The sequence below is a fragment of the Lithobates pipiens genome, unplaced genomic scaffold (genome assembly GCF_037356315.1).
Source record: "Lithobates pipiens isolate NorthernLeopardFrog02 unplaced genomic scaffold, aLitPip1_a1.2 Scaffold_8, whole genome shotgun sequence".
NCBI classification, from domain to species: domain Eukaryota; kingdom Metazoa; phylum Chordata; class Amphibia; order Anura; family Ranidae; genus Lithobates; species Lithobates pipiens.
In genome coordinates, this window is record NW_027507903.1 from 234,588,692 (window position 1) to 234,608,939 (window position 20,248).

Below are 20,248 nucleotides of genomic sequence, written 5' to 3' on the forward strand. Positions count from 1 at the left end.
AGAAGTTTAAAGCCGGATTTGGATACAAAAAGATTTCCCAAGCTTTAAACATCCCAAGGAGCACTGTGCAAGCGATCATTTTGAAATGGAAGGAGTATCAGACCACTGCAAATCTACCAAGACCTGGCCTTCCCTCTAAACTTTCAGCTCAGACAAGGAGAAGACTGATCAGAGATGCAGCCAAGAGGCCCATGATCACTCTGGATGAACTGCAGAGAACCACAGCTGAGGTGGGAGAGTCTGTCCATAGGACAACAATCGTACACTGCACAAATCTGGCCTTTATGGAAGAGTGGCAAGAAGAAAGCCATTTCTCAAAGATATCCATAAAAAGTCTTGTCTAAAGTTTGCCACAAGCCACCTGGGGGAGACACCAAACATGTGGAAGAAGGTGCTCTGGTCAGATGAAACCAAAATCGAACTTTTTGCCCACAATGCAAAACGATATGTTTGGCGTAAAAGCAACACAGCTCATCACCCTCAACACACCATCCCCACTGTCAAACATGGTGGTGGCAGCATCATGGTTTGGGCCTGCTTTTCTTCAGCAGGGACAGGGAAGATGGTTAAAAATGAGGGGAAGATGGATGCAGCCAAATACAGGACCATTCTGGATGAAAAGCTGTTGGAGTCTGCAAAAGACCTGAAACTGGGACAGCGATTAATCTTCCAACAAGACAATGATCCCAAACATACAGCAAAATCTACAAAGGAATGGTTCACAAATAAACGTATACAGGTGTTAGAATGGCCAAGGCAAAGTCCAGACCTGAATCCAATCGAGAATCTGTGGAAAGAGCTGAAAACTGCTGTTCACAAATGCTCTCCATCCAACCTCACTGAGCTCGAGCTTTTTTGCAAGGAAGAATGGGCAAGAATTTCAGTCTCTCGGTGTGCAAAACTGATAGAGACATACCCCAAGCGACTTGCAGCTGTAATCGCAGCAAAAGGTGGCTCTACAAAGTATTAACGCAAGGGGGCCGAATAATTTTGCACGCCCCACTTTTCATTTTTTTATTAGTTAAAAAAGTTTCAAAAATCCAATTGATTTCGTTCCACTTCACAATTGTGTCCCACTTGTTGGTGATTCTTCACAAAAAATAAAAATTTTATATCTTCATGTTTGAAGCCTGAAATGTGGCAAAAGGTTGAAAAGTTCAAGGGGGCCGAATACTTTCGCAAGGCACTGTAAAATCATTAGATCCATCACCATTTATCACCAAATAGAAGCCCAATGTGTCCTGAAAAATGACATGCAATTCATCTGGATACACCAAGTGATTGGCATATGATAGTAAAACTGTATATATTACAAAGTTGCAAAACTGGGTTCAGGCATTAAGGTTTGTTTTTCTCGCTGTCAACCACATACTGTGCAATCACACCTATTAAGGGTAACCCAGACTTTCCTCTTGGCATGGAAGGAGTCTTCCTAGCAGCAGAATGGTCTTATGCAGAAATGCAGCCTAAGCATTTCTTTTCAGGGGAAGATTTCTCCGACAAGGTGAACTGGCAGCACTGTCTAACACATTCCCCTTCTGGGCCTATATCCAATTGAAACATTTCCTGGATAGTCCAACAAACAGAGAATACTTTACAAAAACACCTACGTTTCTGGAATCGCTATGCTCTAGCTCCTCTACCCAGAGCCATTTAATCTCAGGGCTTTACGCCACAATGTTCGGGGAGCCTTATGCCTTCTTGAGATCGGAACATGCCTATTGGAAAACTGAGCTGGACATAGTGATTTATGAAACTGCCTGGGATTGAGTACATTTATACATACACAAGGTCTCTTTGAACGTCCATACTCAGGAGAATGGTTACAAAATCAAGACGAGGTGTTATAACACCGGAACTGCTCCATAAATTTTTCCCGGCAGTCTCAGAACAATGCTGGAGGTGTGAACATGGTTTAGGTACGTTCCTCCATATCTGGTGGACATGCCCATTGATTCAGCCGTATTGGCGTAAGGTGCATGAAGTGTCAACTGAGATATCTTCGTTGTCTTTGGAGTTTTCATCAGCGCATTACCTCATTACCTTCACTCTCCAAAATCCCTCGCAAAAAATATTATAGGTCAATCGCTATACATATGATCAACGCAGCTAGGCTGTGTCTGCCGGTTCATTGGAGGTCAAAGTCACCCCCTACCATAAAGGACTGGGTGGTACTTGTATGAGTACAAGTACTCATGCAAATCCTTGGTATCGGCACTGATACTAGCATTGGTGCATCCCTACTTTAGTTATTTGACTCTTGGGTCTGCTATATAAAGGCCATGCAAATTTGTAAAATTATCTTGCAGATAATTTAAGTTCAACATGTAAATGTAAACTATAGTTTCGTTTAAATTGTTTCATTGTAATTATTCTATCTAGTTTGTGTGGAAGCAGTGCTTCAATTACACGGTTAACAGATCCAGAATACAATGGTTTAGCCAATCCCTGCATCAAAGCCGAGGTGGCCAAAGGGTTTTCCACAGGCGTACATGCTTTAGCATTATTCTAAGGTTAAAAAAAGAGAATTAAAGTGATTGTAAAGTTTTTTTGTTTTTTTATTAAAATAAACATGTTATATTTACCTGCTCTGTACAATGGTTTTGCACAGAGGAGCTCCAATCCTCCTCTTCTCAGGTCCTCCCCTTCACCCATAAGACACACAGAACAGGGCTTAGACCCTGCTCCCTTGCAATGGCTCCCGCTGCTGTATCTGAGCCAATGAGAAGTGAGAGAGCTGAGAAAGCTTTGACTCTAGTGCACATTGCTGGATCAAGATCGGGCTCAAGTATTTTTTTTGGGGGGGGGGGGGGGGCTGCATGCAGGAGTGTTTTTTTTACCTTACTGCATAGAATTATACATTAAAAGCTGTTACACAACATATTGTAGGGATGTGATATTGATTTTGTCACTCTGGTTTTTTTTTTATGCTAGGAAGATGCTGGATGGATGCACTAGAGCTGGCTCTAAAATGCTCCAGTTTGCTGAAACGCACTATGATCAGGGAAGGTAAAGAGCATGACCTGAACTCCTCTAATGAGAACAGCCATGTAAACTTCTATGGCTTGCTAAGGGCAAACAACATGCACAGCAACGAAAATTTCCAGTAAGTATTGTCCAGCTCTGTCCTTTTACTTTTCTAAAAATAAAACTAAAGTCAATATGTTCTGAATCTAATCTACCTAAATAATTTATAATCTAATAGGTTATTGATGCTTTTTCAGTACACATCATTAGTGCAGTCTTTTCAGGGCAGCCAATTTATGCATAACATTAAGCAGATGTCCAAGTTATTAGCTTAGAGAATTTATCATTATTATTTTTATATTTATTATTATTATATATTTTTTATTATAGTATTATACACGTTTTATATAGCGCCAACAGTTTACGCAGCACAATTACAGTACAGTTCAATACAGAAGGGACATGAGGGCCCTGCTCATAGAGCTTACATTCTAAAGGGAGGGGTGGTGGTGCAAAAGGTAATAGATGCCGGGAATGATTTGATGGGGGTTAGGCTTATCATTTGCAGATCTAGGTTTACATTTTAATACATACATTTCCAAAGATGTAAAGTCACAATGCCATGCCAAGGCAGCGTTTTAAAGTGTGGCTGCAACTGTACATTATATGGGACCCTGAATATGCCCTGCTAAGAAGAAAGAGCTGTTGAAAAGCTCTGGTACTGTTGTTATCTGACATGGCATCTGGAGAAAACATGGTCGGATAGGGTGTCCCTCATTGGATGTTGTGGTTCCTTCCAACAGATACTATATTACTAAAGAACTCTAAAGATGAAGATTTGCTTTCCTACAGGGATTGTCTAGAACAGTGTTTCTCAACCTTTTTCCATTCAGGGCGCCCTTGAAAAGTATTTTCATTCTGGAGGCCCCCCTGTCCACGTTGCTGTGTGTTGTGAAACGCTTTCAAATTCATACTTGTTGCTGACACACAGACAAATGCTCTGCTCTTTAGGGATGCACAAATTGGCAAACGCTGTTTTGTTTTTGTTTTTTGGTGCGGTGCAATTTTTAAAAAAAGGATTGGGAAGATTTTTTTCTGCATTTCTGCAGGTAGGGCAGCCCATTGATATGAATGGGTTGCCCTACGCACAGCATGCAGCCACACAGATGTGAACCAAGGGCTTATTCACATGTGTGGTTGGAAGGCGGTAAAACCACATGGTTGAGCTGTTTTTTACCACCCACAAATGATCCCTTTTAGTTGCAGAGGCATCAGCTGAGGATGTACACATGCTGTAGCTGCAGCTGAAAGTATACCTCCAAGTGAATAGGGCTGCACTGCAACCACCCCACAACTGTATGCATTGCAATGATGCTGCATTTACAGGGTTAAAAAAGGTGGTGAGGAGGCAACATATTGTCTCTTTACCGCCTGTCAAATGCCTCTGAAAAACGATACAAGCATGGATTGCTTTTCAGAGGAGCAGCAGTTCTTGCTGCTATTACGGACAAGCCCTAAAAAAGCAGTTCAGATAGTACAGGAGTAAGGGGTCAGGACTAAAAGTAACATACACACACGCACGTACAAACACATACAGACACGTGCACATACAGAGACACACACACGCATATACAGCCCTCTAGAAAGTTGTAGTATAGTACCTTCCCTCCCACAGCCAGGTACTGCACTGTAGGGGGAGGCAGAGAGAGCACATAACACCCCCCCCCCCCCTTTTTACTTTCACTTTTCTAGAGTCTGACTAAACTTTGACCTTCACAGTGCTGATGTATAGTTTGGCCAGGGACCGGGAGCTTGGGCTCATCTCACAGCATTTCTCTACCAGGATCCCACAGCATCCCTGAGAGTTTGGAGCCTGTTAATTGTCCGTATGCAGGACCCTGAAAAATGTTCCTTTTTGTCTTGAATACCTCGTGAAAAATAGTCTTGCACTTCCAGTGTCTAGGCACTCCTGTGCCTTGAACCTTATAGTTTTATATCTTTACAGTGAGATCTAAGGCTCTGCTGCCTCTGCTTACTAGTCTCATGAGATCTGGAGTAAGGCTTGGCTATGCCACCACTATAGATCACTCTTTTACTTGCTTGAGAGGAAGCTGCAACTGATAGACCTCTCTTCTGCTGCATCTTAAATATTAAATGATATTACTTCAGCCCCCCCTTGCCACCCCCTCCCGACGCCCCTGATTTTGGCTCTACTTATGGGGATCACAGGAGTGCAGTTTGTTCTGCACTCCTGCCACCCATTTTCAGCCAACGGGGGTCTGAAGCCCCCCATTGGCTGATGTCTTGGATCCGATCCATGCTCTGAAAAGATCCTGACCTGATATAAAGTCAGAGCAGAGAGCCAGAGACTGTGTCCCTGTCTCTCTGCTCACAGAATGTTGAGAACTGAGCAACCAGTGGTGTTATATCACTCAGTTCTCAGTCTTAGAGCCGGCAGGGGACAGATACAAAATTGGATCGATGCTGCATCCACCTAGGTGAATGTTTTTGTTTTGTTTTGTTTTTCAAAATCCCAAACTTCTCATTTAATTCAACATTTCCATCCAGGAATGTTGATTATATGTCAATTGATTCATAAATGAACATGTAAAATACATTGATAATCTGGAAAAGTAGTTCTTAAGTATTATTTAAGGTTAGTGGTTTTCTGGTTTGATACCTGCCAAAGTTGCCCATGCAGTAACCAGTATTTGGTAAATATGAAACCAATTTAAACATTGCTAGATATCACTGGATTGTCAATGAGGTTGAAAAATGCCAGTAACAAATATGTGGCCAAGTGGGAAAAAGATTTGGGTTGTACGATCGATTCTAGGTCTTGGTCTAACATATGGTATTTCACCAAATCTTCCTCTATAAATATATTGGCGTCTGAATCATCATATAAATTTCTCACACGCTGGTATTTGGTTCCTGCGAGAATCACCAAATTCTCAACAGACAACACTGTCCTCTGCTTTCGTGGCTGTCCAGTCATCATTTTGGAAAAAGATCCTTCTGATAATTACAAAATTTTTTGATCGTCCAATTTTTCCAGACCCAATTATAGCTCTCCTTAATTTAAAACCAGCCCTTCTGAATCAGAAACAATTCAAATTAGTTCTTACACTCCTGATACCCGCAAAGCAGACTATAGCCAATGCATGAAAAACAGATGTGGTGAATATTGCAGAAACCAAACGTAGAATGAATCAATCTTTCATCCATGCTAAAATGGACGCTATAGATAAAAAACAGATGACAAAGTTTGATGATATATGGAAACCCTGGATTAAATATTATACATCAGATAATATTGACAACCGAGTTTTATTGTTATGGTGATTAAGATTTTTTATAGAATTACAACATTAGATGATATATAAAACCTCCTCCGGAGAATTATTCCCTCCCCTTCCCCTCCTATATACCTTTTATGTTCTTCCCTTACTATATAATACTTCCTATAAACATACTTTAGAAGTTCTGGTCAAAACTTTAAAATCATATATTTTCTTTTAGACATATTTATATTTTCTTGGGATTAAAATGTTTAAAACTCAGCTATAAGAATGTTTTCAAATTCTAAAATATATAAAGGCCATTTATTGTCATTCCCACAAGAATATCTTGAAATTCTTCTTTGCTTTGTATCATCCGTACTTCAATATGTCTACTTTTTATTTCTGGTATCACATAATTTGTCTTATATTCTGTACATGTAATTTATTTTAACATAAAATAAAAACTTTTGAACGAGAAAAATGCCAGCAACAAAGATTGTAAGCATTGGTTGCAGAGATTTTTAGTAGTCTGAAAAGTGTCTAATCCAAGTTTTCAATTTTTAGAATGTTTTTTTTTTTTATATTGTACATAAATCATTAATTGGCATGGACATTTCAGAGCAACTTTAAGTGCTTAGTACTGGATGAGCCAGCTAGCAAATAGACCTAATCTTTTGTCGACCATTGAAAGATATGACCTATCCTGGTTATCTTTGTTTTACAGCTCTGCAGACAAGATCTTCAGTCACAGGGGTCATTTTTTTGGGGGGGTTCACGTCTTGTTGTAAGATGAACAATTGATCACGTCAGGTTGTGTTACTTGTTTCAGGTTAAATGACAGTGAAATTGAAAGACAACACTTTAAAGATCAAGACACTTATTCTGACAAATCAGATAAGGACAATGACCATGATCATGAGGAGTCTGACAATGATGGGCTTGGCAAAAGTGAGGAGAGTGACAGTGACACCTCAGAGAGACAGGATGACTCGTTTATTGACCCTGAACCAATTGATATATTAAAGGAGACGACATATGTGGAAGAGTCCCATGAAGAATTGGGAGAGGTGAGGAAAAAGTGCTTCCTTTTCCACCATCTGCATTGTAGAAGAACTTGTTTAGTGTTTCTCCAATATTTGAAGGATAACAGCTTGCCTTGGTAAACCTGGAAACTTGTATTCTGAGTATTTTCTGCAGGATGAGTTGCTGCTACAATAGATACGAATATTTTTTGTATAACGAATAAGATCTCACTTAAACATTCTCATTAGGTCCTGCAGTAAGATAAATTGATTGCTCTTACCACTTCTTTTTTTACATTAGGGCACATGTCTAAAAGGACTGAAATGAGAGAGACTTCCTTTAGCCTTCTTGTCTGCTGCTAACTCTTACTGAAACATACAAAAAGAGAAGGAGGGCACACGACCTTGTGCATTAGCAATGATAAAATGTATTTATAAAATAGAATTCTTGTTATAATTCATAAACACATTTTATCATTGGTAATGCACCGTGTCGGTGTGCCCTCCTTCTCTTTTTTGTTTCAGTTCTAAGGATGCCCATTGTTCTGAGGAGGGTAGCAAGACCTGAGACATTCCATATACTTTTTCATAAGGGTACCACCTACTCATTTGACCAAGCTCCTGAGCGCAGGAGATTGTATTGTGTTGCTAACTCTTACTGTACATCCTTGGCATTCCAGTTTGTTCATTTCTACTTTAAGCTAGCAGTTCTATATGAATGTACGTCAAAGGAGGATGATCTTGGAATATGTAACTAAATTGCAGCTTATACGGTATGAAACATTTTGTACTTCAGAATCAAGTTTGTGAGTTATGAGAAGAACAATAAAATAATAAGCAGACTTGGTTTTTGACTGAAGTTTAGAAAACATTGTGACAATCAAGCAAGAGATGAGCAACTATAGTGGTCATGAGTAATAACCAATGCTACACATTCAGAAGTACAAGTGGGGGATATGAGATTTCTTTACTGTTATAAAGACATTTTTACTCTCTTGAAAAGACTAGACAACTGTAATGTAATATGAACTTCCTTACCATCGGGATTTTTCCTGTATAGTTTAGTAAAGTCCCACTTGTACAGATGTAACCGTCTTTTACAACAATCTCGATCCCCTCAACGGTGGGTACATACTGTGACTCTGCAGTATGTACCCATCCCCAGACCAGCAGAAAATATACTACTTTGTAGTTTGTACCATGGGAGCTTATTTAAAAGAGAAGAAATTAAAGTGGGTTTAAATGTGTGGTGTTCCTTTTTCTGTGCTTAGTCCCCACCCAGTCATTCTACACTCTCTATTCAGTCCTATGGTGCAGTCTCCACCCAGTATTATGAAAAGTCTGTAATCATGCTCTGGTAGAGTATATACTTTCCAAAGAACTGACTTAAGAGTACATGTGCAGGCCCAGCTCAGATATTTTTGACTAGCTGTTAAATTACTTCATTGGCAATATTACTGGCGAGTGTGTAAGATTGGCAGTGGGGACTGGGGTCAAGATAACATTTAAATGTAACTGAACTATGTTCGAAATTTGTTTCATAGTAGAAAGCTAAGAATCCTTAGCTCATAGGATACCTAAAGGGTAAGTTCACCTTTACAGAAAAATCTGTAAGGTGAACTTACACGGGACCCCCACCTCGCCCGACCCCCCACCTTTTCATTTTGAATAGGATAAGGGTGGGTTAAAATCCTGTAAGGTTTTTTTTTTTGCCCTCTTTGTCCCACTGGAGATTTCCCTTCACTTTCTGTCCCATAGCCAAAACAGGAAGTGAGAGGAAATCCCTGCAAATTAAAGGAATCTCTTGGGGATCCCAGGTCACCAGAAATAGTGGCCCTATTGTAAGTGTAGCATTGTAGTTGCCACTAGTAACAAACATCCAGCATATCACCCCGCTGCCAGACTCCCATATATCACTTGCAGAGACAATGAACAGTCCTTTGCTGGTTTTGTTTTTCTTTATTTGGGGGGTACAACTTGGTTGGGGAAAGTGGTATATGGGATGCCCATAGAATAGTTCACTTTGTCATCATATTTGTATATTTCACAGGTTAGCGCATAGTTAGAGCCTGAAGAAATGATGTCCATATTTAACTGCTATGATCTTTCTCCCTCATCACCATGCAGACTATTGCTCCTCTTCTGCTTAACTCATGCAGACTATTGCTTCCAAGACTTTCTCCCCATTACCGTGTAAGGATGAGGACATCACTCTTGACCATGTAAGGGTGATGTTCCCAGAAATCCTCTCCTCCTGCACAAACTTATCTTGAAGTTTTAAATGTAATGTAAATGCCACATCTTCTTCTGTAAGCAAGAAGGACCTACTCTGAATAGTTCCTTAAGCTGGCTCTGGTTGCTCGCTGCTATTAGGTCAGAGGCCTGCAGCACCTCTCCCCGGAGGCCTAGTAGGTTAAAAGCACATGTTGGCTGGTGGACTAGTGTTCCCAGCCAGCCCAGCTTGCAAATCCTGTGCCCTCAGGCCACATCGATTTGACACATACCCCCACAGTCTCTCCTCTGACCATGTAATGATGAGGACTTACCAATGACCCTGTAAAAGCAAAGTTCCCTTGCAGACTTCCCGGCACATCCAGCCCTCCACTGTGGTACACTCACCAACCTTTTCGCTGCCCGAGTCCTTGATGGGAAAACTTGAGCGGACCATACGGTCTGACAGCTTTAATTCAAAGTTCCCTCACATTTCTCCATGGGCCTCCTCCTGTGATTGGCGCACCCCCCCCCCCCAGATGGGGGTGCCCTCCTGCTGCTGTCTAGTATTTCATTCTCTACTTCACTCAGCCCGACAACTCTCAAAAAATCCTATTTCTAGTTTATTGGTAGAGGGTGCTACACTAGATTTCCCTTCTATTACTTTTCTGGGGACAACCCAAAATTTGGGATTTTCCTTTCCTTTCTTTTACTACAGTGGTGTAGTGGTTAGCACTTTCACCTAGCAGCAAAAAGGGTCCCTGGTTCGAATCACGACCACAACACCATCTGCCTGGAGTTTGCATGTTCTCCCTGTGCCTGCATGGGTTTCCTCTGGGTACTCTGGTTTTCTCCCACACGCCAAAGACACGCTAGTAGGTTAATCGGATCCTGTCTAAATTGGCCCTAGTGTGTGTATGAATGTGTGTTAGGGATCTTAGGTTGTAAGCTCCTTGAGGGTAGGGACTGATGTGAATGTACAATGTATATGTAAAGCTCTGTGTAAATTGACGGCGCTATGCAAGTACCTGAAATCGATAGATAAATATCAGAGTCTGGAGCAGCCCTCTATAACAACCAATCAGCTTCCAGCTTTCATTTTCAAAATGTATTTGAACCAGCTGAAGATAGAGGGAGGGTGGGTTGGTGGTATTTTACTAAAACTGGAGCAGACAAAATTTGGAACAGCTATGTATAGTAACCAATCCGCTTCTCCAGCTTTTTCAGTTTAACTTTGAAAATAAAAAAATAGAAACCGATTGCTATGTACACCTGCTCCCTATGCTTAGTAAATTCCCCTCATACTTGCAAAACTACAACTTTGTAGTATTTGGTGTAATCAGTTTTCTTTGTTTTCATACCAAATATGTGCATGTTGTGAGGCAAGCAAAGGTGCGTGTTATTTTGTAAATAAGCTGCATGAGTGGTAGCATTGTTCTTTGTAGACCTTTTTATTTTAACTTTTTTTTTTTCCCAAGGCCGGTGAAGCATCACAGACCGAGACTGTTTCAGAAGAGCACAAAAGTTTGATCTGGACATTACTGAAGCAGGTGCGGCCGGGAATGGACCTGTCCAAAGTGGTGCTTCCAACCTTCATACTGGAACCCCGTTCATTCCTGGACAAGCTCTCAGACTATTACTATCATGCTGACTTTCTGTCTGAGTGAGTGAACTTTGGTCTTCTCTATCAGTCAGTGTTAATGAAATAGAACAAGCCAATTCTTGGAAATATAGAGCATTTAGCACATGGGTGACCTTCCAGCTGTTGCAGAACTGCAAGTCTATGAAGCACAGTCTTCCCTAGTTTACTATTTATTCATTCATTCAACTGTCACTTGTTTGAAATGTATACTTCATAGTAAAGTTGTTGACTAAGTTGGGGGAGATTTACTAAAACTAAAAACTAAATTGATAAGAGGGGAGGAGTGTTTAACACATCACATCTTTAGGAGATATCATCCCTATAGTAACAAGAGAAAGTGGAAAGTGATATATTGGGACTTTAGATATTCCTCCAAAGATGAGGTATAAAGACAACAAATACCAGTAAAAAAAACCCTTACAATCCACTTTTTGCTACAGGTAAGCCTATAATAGCTGTATCTACCCTGCATAGAATTTAGGTGCAGGTTTAGGAGATATCACCTGTATCTGCATGTGCCAACGTCATCGGCACATGAGCACTGAAGCAATGGCACGTATGTTCCGTTTGTTTCAGTGAGTGTGCTGGTACTGGTGGCTCCCACGCGCATACACTGTGATTGGCCAGAGCTGCGATACCTGGAATTAACTCTGGGGAGAAATGTCGCTGGCTTGTGCTGTGTACATGCACCACAGCGGGGGCTTCGATCTCAGGTGAGTATTACATAATGAGCTAGTGTGCTATGCATGCTTGCTCATTATGCCTTTGTCTTGCAGCCCTTTTTTTTCATATGGGTTTACAACCACTTTAAAATATGCAGGTTGAAATAACTGGAGCAGCTGTGCATAGTAGCCAGCCAGCTTCTAATTTCAGCTTGTTCAATTAAGCTTTGATAATAAAACCTGGAAGCTGATTGGTTACTATGAAGAGATGCACCACTTTCAGTAAATTTCTCCCTGTGTAACACTTTGGGATGTATGTAGAAAACATTTGTTGGATGACGCTGGACAAATATTCTTGCAGGCTGCACAAATTCTGGCCATAATTTCTGTAATAGATACATTTCTTCAATCTAGTGGCCAACATGGGGTATATTTTCTTATTGCGGTATTTCAGAAAACCATACTGCATTTTAGCTGCCAGATGGGGCTGACAATCTCAAGGTTTTACAGATATTACAGCGAAAATTCATGCAGCCTGTACAAATGTGTGTGACATTTGTCCAACTAATGTTTTATGAATAGACCCCTTGTGTACACAAAAGCATTTTAAGCAGCACTGAGCCTGAAGTTTATCTGGTAGCTGTGAATTCACTGGTATTACATGATTACTATGCAGTGTGAGCATTTAGGAGCACATTTCTGTAATTGGAGTAAAAAACAATGTTAATAAAACATTTACAAGAGCATAGTGGCAAGAACCAGTACAAAATTAGGGAAATGTGATTGGTAACAGGTTATAGTTGTAGCAGGCTAATCACATCGAAAATGGATGGAGGAATCCTTTCTTGCTGTTCCGTTGTATTCTGACAGCAGGACTCCTCTACATACTCCTATACACTAATCAACTGCTGCAAGGTGGATGGCGGAATCCTCCCTGCTGTGTGCCATTGTGTTCTAACAGTGGGACTCCTCCTACACTGAGCCGGTTGGCTGCAAGCCACTGATTGACAAATGTTTTCCAACAGTTCCATTGGACATATCTACTTCTGTCAAGCAGGAATGGCCATAGATGGATCACAATTTGGCTGTCCCTGCTGAACTGGTCAAATTTCGATCTATCTATGGATAGGTTTAAAGCTAAAACCATTTTCCCTGGAGCCAAGATAAGCCGCAGAGATGGTGAGTGACAGGATTCTTTCTTTTGTCTGTAATTGCTTACAGAAGTATCAGTATGCAGTACGAGGACTGCAATAGACTTTGTTCCCATACATTCCACAGTTTTTGTTACTGGCTTGTAATGTTATATACAAAGTGTTCACGAAAGTACCAGTATGAGGTTCTTTCTAATGTCTCTGCCCAGGGCTTTTGTCACTGTGTGATAAAATGTCCCCTGGGCATGTTACAGTACATAGTCTACTTAATTTAATTTTTTTTTTAACTATCTGTAATCATTTTAGTTCCTGCCCTCAGATGAGCTTACAATCTCACTTCATTGCCTCAGTCATATGCAAATAAACAGAAACTAGGACAATTATTATGTGTTTGCTTTATAGTGAAACCAGAGCACCCCGGAAAAAGTAATGCAGACATAATGGGAACATGCAAACACCATGGTGATAGTCCTAGTGGGGTTTGAACCCATGATCCTAGGTCTGTAAGCCCCACATGTTGCCCAGGAGGTTTAAATTGTATGGATATAAATAGGGAGAGCTATCATTTAAAGTGAAATCCTATCAGTTGTAAATATTGTGATATGTAACTGTAGCTTTGGTTCTTGTTCTTGTCTTCTCAGAAGGAGCTACATATGGTAGAGATGCGTGCACTGGCTGTGTTAAACTGATCTTGGCAAAACAAATGATAGGGAGCTTTGCAAAACAACATATTATCACCATAATAATTATCTTGTGTATTTTTCTTCATATGCCAAATTACCCATCTTGCTGTTTATTGTTCTCTGTGCAGCTGAGACGCAGTACCATAACACTTATAATACTGTCATTTAAAGTCTGTACATATGTGGCAGCTAAGCACATCTCTTCCACTATGTTGGGATGTAAATGCATGGTAAAGAAACATTTATTTAAGGAGTGTTATGTCATATTACGTGCAATGTAGTTTGCTAAGAAAGCTAACATATTTGTGATGCATATTTTGCTTTTCCTAAAGAATTAAAGTACCTCCATATACAGTTTTAGCTAGACAGCATTTGTAATGCACTGGCCAAACAGGTGGGGGCCTTTGCCAATTCCAAAAAGGTTGTGACGCTTTGTAAAATCTACATAAAAACAGAATGCAATGGTTTGCATATCTCATAAACCCATATTTTATTCACAACAGAAAATAGTAAACATATCAAATGTTCAAACTGAGAAAATATATAATTTTCTGAATTTTTTTTTTTGAAATTGTTGGTAGCAACACATCTCAAAGTTGAGACAGGGCAACAAAAAGTTGGCATTGGTAATAACGAGGAAGAGCTGGAAGGAAATTTTGCAACTAATTAGGTTAATTGGCAGCAAGTCAGTAACATGATTGGGTATAAAAAGAGCATCTTAGAGAGTATGAGTGTCTCAGAAGTAAAGATGAGCAGAGGTGCACCAATCTGTGAAAAGCTGCATTTAAAAAATTGTTGAACAGTTTCAGAATAATGTTCCTCGATGTAAAATTGCAAAGACTTGAAATAAATCATCATGTACAGTAAGTATATAATATCAAAACATTCTGGAGAAATGCAATATTTGATGCCCATTATCTTCAAACCCTCAGATGGCACTGCATTAAAAACAGGCACGACTCTGTGATGGATATCATTGCATGGGCTCAGGAATACTTCCAAAAATCACTTTCTGTGAACACAAATCACCATGCCATCTAAAAATGCAAGGTAAAGCTCTATCATGCAAAGAAGACGCCGCATCTGAACATGATCCAGAAACAAGGCTGTCTTCCCTGGGCCAAAGCTCATTAAAAATGGTCTATTGCAAGTGGAAGATTACTGTGGTCAGATGAAATTTGACATTCTTTTTGGCAACCATGGGCACCACATCCCCTAGACTAAAGAGGAGGGGGATTTTCCGGGTTGTTTTCGACACTCAGCTCAAAAAAATCCTGCGTTTCTGATGGAATTCTGGTGCACTAATGCACATTGAAAGGCTAGCTGAAAGATATGCAGTGGGGCAAAAAAGTATTTAGTCAGTTCTCCCACTTAAAAAGATGAGAGAGGCCTGTAATTGTCATCATAGGTATACCTCAACTATGAGAGACAAAATGTGGAAACAAATCCAGACAATCACATTGTCTGATTTTTGAAAGAATTAATTTGCAAATTATGGTGGAAAATAAGTATTTGGTCACCTACAAACAAGATTTCTGGCTCTCACAGACCTGTATCTTCTTCTTTAATAGGCTCCTCTGTCCTCCACTCATTACCTGTATTAATGGCACCTATTTGAACTTGTTATCAGTATAAAAGACACCTGTCCACAACCCCAAACAGTCACACTCCAAACTCCACTATGGTGAAGACCAAAGAGCTGTTGAAGGACACCAGAAACAAAATTGTAGACCTGCACCAGGCTGGGAAGACTGAATCTGCAATAGGCAAGCAGCTTGGTGTGAAGAAATAAACTGTGGGAGCCGGGTCCATCTGAGGTTTGCTAGAGAGCATTTGGATGATCCAGAAGAGGATTGGGAGAATGTCATATGATAAGATCAAACCAAAGTAGAACTGTTTGGTAGAAACACAACTTGTCGTGTTTGGAGGAGAGAGAATACTGAGTTGCAACCAAAGAACACCATACCTACTGTGAAGCATGGGGGTGGCAACATCATGTTTTGGGGCTGTTTCTCTGCAAAGGGAACAGGACGGCTGATCCATGTACATGAAAGAATGAATGGGGCCATGTATTGTGAGATTTTGAGTGCAAACCTCCTCCCATCAGCAAGGGCATTGAAGATGAAAAGTGGCTGGGTCTTTCAGCATGACAATGATCCCAAACACACCTCCCAGGCAAAGTAGTGGCTTCGTAAGAAGCATTTCAAGGTCTTGGAGTGGCCTAGCCAGTCTCCAGATCTCAACTCCATAGAAAACCTTTGGAGGGAGTTGAAAGTCTGTTGCCCAGTGACAGCCCCAAAACGTCACTGCCCTAGAGGAGATCTGCATGGAGGAATGGGCCAACATATCACAATCACAAACATATCAGCAACAGTGTGTGACAACCTTGTGAAGACTTACAGAAAAAGTTTGACCTCTGTCATTGCCAACAAAGGATATATAACAAAGCATTGAGATGAACTTTTGATATTGACCAAATACTTATTTTCCACCATAATTTGCAAATAAATTCTTTCAAAAATCAGACAATGTGATTGTCTGGATTTGTTTACACATTTTATCTTCTGTAGTTGAGGTATACCTATGATGACAATTACAGGCCTTTCTAATCTTTTTAAGTGGGAAAACTTGCACAATTGGTGGCTGACTACTTTTTTGCCTCACTGTATCCAGTTTTTAGAGCAGCATATGCTCCCATCCAGATGACATCCTTTTCAGGGAAGCCTTTGTATATTTTTGCAGGACAGTGCTAAGATGCATACTGCATCTATGACAATAGCATTGCTTGGTAGTGGAAAAGTTTAGGTGCTCAATTTGTCTGCCTACAGTCCAGACCTTTTACCAAATGAAAACATTTGGTACATCTTGAAATGAAAAATATGACAAAGATGACCCAGAACTGTTGAGCAATTAGAATCCTATATGAAGCAAGAATGGGAAACCTTCCTCTCCCAAAACTCTAGCAACTGGTCTCCTTGTCCCAGACATTTAGAGTGTTGTTTAAAAAATAAAAGGATGATACCTTATTTTTTCTTAAAATGGTACATTTTCTCAGTTTAAACATTTGATATGTTTCTATTTTCTGTTGTGATTAAGATATGGGTTTATGGAATTTGCAAATCGTTGAATTCTGTGTTTATGTAGGTTTTACACACAAATAAAAATGCAGCACTTTCTAGTTATAGAGAAATGCCCATTTATATCCAAGGCATATAGGGCACCTCCAGTGTAAATGTTTCTTATATAAAGGGTGAAAAGAACCTCTAACAACACCACAGCACACTGGGCCTCTTACCCTTAGACATAGACCACCAAATTATAAGTGGTCTAATGTCATTCAGTCGTCCATCAAACACAATATGACTTCCAATAGACTTCACAAAGATTGGGACTCAATCTTGATCTCCCTTCTAGGATGGTGCCTCACAAAGTCAGATCACCATACTGTGGAACCATCACTCCTGATCTGTTTAAAAGGGACCACACCATACTGAGTTAACAGCCTTAAGACATGATGCTGAAGCCACCATGCCCTTTCCTTCCACGGCTAGAAGGATCCACAAAGTTGGGTCACATGGTACAAAGCCACAATACAATAATACCTAACTTAAGGCTGTTTACTCAGTATAGCATGGTCCCTTTCATACAGATCAGGAGTGATGGTTCCACAGTATGGTGATATGACCTTGTGAGGCAACATTGTTAGACCGCTTATAATTTGGTGGTCTATGTCTAACTTGTTGGGATTGGGGGTTGTACATTTGTTAAAGATGCACACATGGTACTGGGATTTCTGTTGCTGTCTGTATCCCTTTTGGGTGGATCCCCTCACTTAATCAGAACAGGAAATGATAAAGAATCTCTCCAACAGAAACACATTTTTAGTATAGCAGGGACGGTTTCGAGCATCTGATATTGGTTGTTATGGCTCGCTTTGTTGTCCTATTCCAGTAACAGCTGTTCCCCCTTTTCATATAGGCATGAAGTGAGGGAAAATTTGCCCAGTTGCATCACAGAAAATTTGAACAAAAAAATGTTAAAACCCAAGAACAAAAAATGTAATATGTTGACGTATACTTAGATGTGGTAGCTGCATTGTGGGTATCTATTTTTTATGGCCAAGAATATTTCTTACATGAAAATACCCGTAGAGAACTTTTCCCCACTCAATCCAAAAAAAATGTAGCTGTTAAATGTTTTATCATGTATTAGACTGCCATGTCTATGGCCAGCTTGTTGGTTTATAGAGGTGACAGATTCAGAAAAGGATGTAAAGCGATAAAAAGCATAATCATTTGTCAAAAGCATATGTACTTTACCTAGAATTATACTGAAAGTTCACTAGTTCTAGAAAGAGTATTAACGTTTTTAATTTTGTTATAGATTGGCTATTCTTTCACAGTATTTATTTGCCTAGTAATTTATTTTTTTAACTTAGTTTAGGGAGTATACATATCATAATTTTGAATTGGGTAATCATTCATGAAACGGAACAGTCACTGTACAAATTTACCGTACTGTGATGTCTCATAACACAACCTTTAAAAGTACCAGGTTGTTATTAAACCATAAATATCAAACATCTGCAGGCTAGGTGAAGCCAATACAGCGCCACTGCCAAATACAGTGTATACCTCCTTGACTCTGACTTGATTTCCCAGTTTTAGAGAACAGGGAAAAACTTACAAGTAATATTTAAAAAAATGCCCAGATCTACTTTGTAGCAGAATCCTTTATGGCCAAGCTAATGATGTGAGAAACCCTTAGGAGGACCCCACATGGACACAGATGACAGACAGCAAATACCTGACAGGGAGTCGAAGCCTTTACCAAAACTAAAATAAATACACCAACGCTAAAATTAAATACGTGCCTTTCCATACACTTTAAAAAAAAAACTGTGCACAGTAAATCAAAAAACTTTTAGATTCTTCAGAAATCGGTAAATTCATTAACATCAAATCTAAGTATTTTTTGGCGTTCCCATGAATAGTTTGTAGTAAGTGGGCATTTTTTTCTATCACTGAAACCTGTAAAGACTTGCTGAAATATGAAATGGATTTTTATTTTTGTTACCAGAGCGGCTCTAGAAGAAAATCCCTACAGCCGGATGCAGAAAGTTGTGAAGTGGTATCTGTCAGGATTCTACAAAAAGCCAAAGGTTTGATTGGTGTAAAATGTATAGGATTTGATATGATATTTCCATGCTGGGATGTTTATTTTTTATTTGATTTTCATGTCCTTTAAAAGTGAGCCTGTGAAAATGCTAAATTGTTGTCTCTTACAGTAGGGGGTCTAGTGATAGGGGAGAGTGGACACATTATCCTCTTTTGACTGGACACCACACTGGTTTATCTACTAAAACTGGAGATTGCCAAATCTGGTGCAGCTTGACATGGTAGCCAATCGGCTTCTAACTTCAGCTTGTTCAATTAAGCTTTGACCAAAAAAAAAAAAACCTGGAAGCTGATTGGTTTTCTCTCATGGACAGTGTCACCAATTAATAATTTTGTTCGGGTAGGCCAGAACAGCTAGTGACTACAGGAGCTGTTTGGCTTCTGTGGCATATTTAAGAAATTGGAAAAATATGAAACAAATCATTTTGCCAGTTGCCACTTTGAAGTCTATAAAAATGACTAGACAGTAGACAATTGAATGACCCTGGCATCCTTCCCCGCATTTTCATTTTTTTTTTCTTTCTGATTTTTTTAATTTTTTTAAGAACTTTTTCTAAGGTTAGCCAATCCAGTTAGCAAGAGCATTTCAGAAAAAATGCACAATTTGTTTTAATTTACCACTCTTTCTCTCAAAGGTTTGAAAAGCAGTGTATAAGCAACACTGAAACATTATGATGTGAAGGACTTGGACAGGCTGGTGATAAAAAATAAAAAATAAAAATAAACATTTTTTTCTTCAATTACATAATTTTGATTGAAATAGGGTATTTGATAGGTAAAGTCCAGGTAAAAGTTGACTCTTTAACGTAAAACACTGGTGAACACAAATGTCTGTATTATAAAACCATTTCTGGGGTTTAATATAAAAAGTTCAGCTTAGTCCGTTAATGTCATTTACATTCATATTATTAATGGAACAGAAGTTAGAGAGAACATCTCATTCTAAAAATTGTAGTCTGCTTTTCATTCAAAGTGAAGTAATGCCTTAGTAGAACAATCCTGTATAGAACGCTTTTCCAATGTAAATAACTGCACGTGTTTAAATGTGTGGTTTTTTTTTTTTTTCCTTAAGGGTCTGAAAAAACCTTATAATCCAATTCTTGGTGAAACCTTCCGCTGCTTGTGGATCCATCCAAAAACCAGTAGCAAAACCTATTACATTGCTGAGCAGGTATGGGCAACTTTGCCGGAAGGCTTTAGTACAGTACATCGTTTTACCTTATATATAATATTTAATATTTGCTCACCATTGGGATTTAATATTATGGACATAAAAACTTTGCATCATATACAACATTTAATATACGAATACATCACAACTGGCAGAAAATAACAATAATAAAAACAGCCACCTTTAGTGATACGAGATGATGAAAAGCACCTAAAGGGGAACTGTCATTTTTAATAATTCTTATGCCCATTTAAAATGCATCTAAATAACTGATCTAC

General features: G+C 39.5%; 1 protein-coding gene across 9 annotated transcripts in view; it reads left to right on the forward strand.

The window, feature by feature from the left end:
• OSBPL8 (oxysterol binding protein like 8) overlaps positions 1 to 20,248 on the forward strand; it is a 403,742-nt gene that overhangs the window by 340,330 nt on the left and 43,164 nt on the right. For all 9 annotated transcript variants that reach the window (XM_077474149.1, XM_077474151.1, XM_077474150.1 and 6 more), the window contains 5 exons: positions 2,935 to 3,106; positions 7,081 to 7,318; positions 10,963 to 11,147; positions 18,702 to 18,783; positions 19,872 to 19,970. In XM_077474149.1, coding sequence (XP_077330275.1) covers positions 2,935 to 3,106; positions 7,081 to 7,318; positions 10,963 to 11,147; positions 18,702 to 18,783; positions 19,872 to 19,970 — 776 coding nt within the window. The remainder of the gene's footprint in view (positions 1 to 2,934; positions 3,107 to 7,080; positions 7,319 to 10,962; positions 11,148 to 18,701; positions 18,784 to 19,871; positions 19,971 to 20,248) is intronic.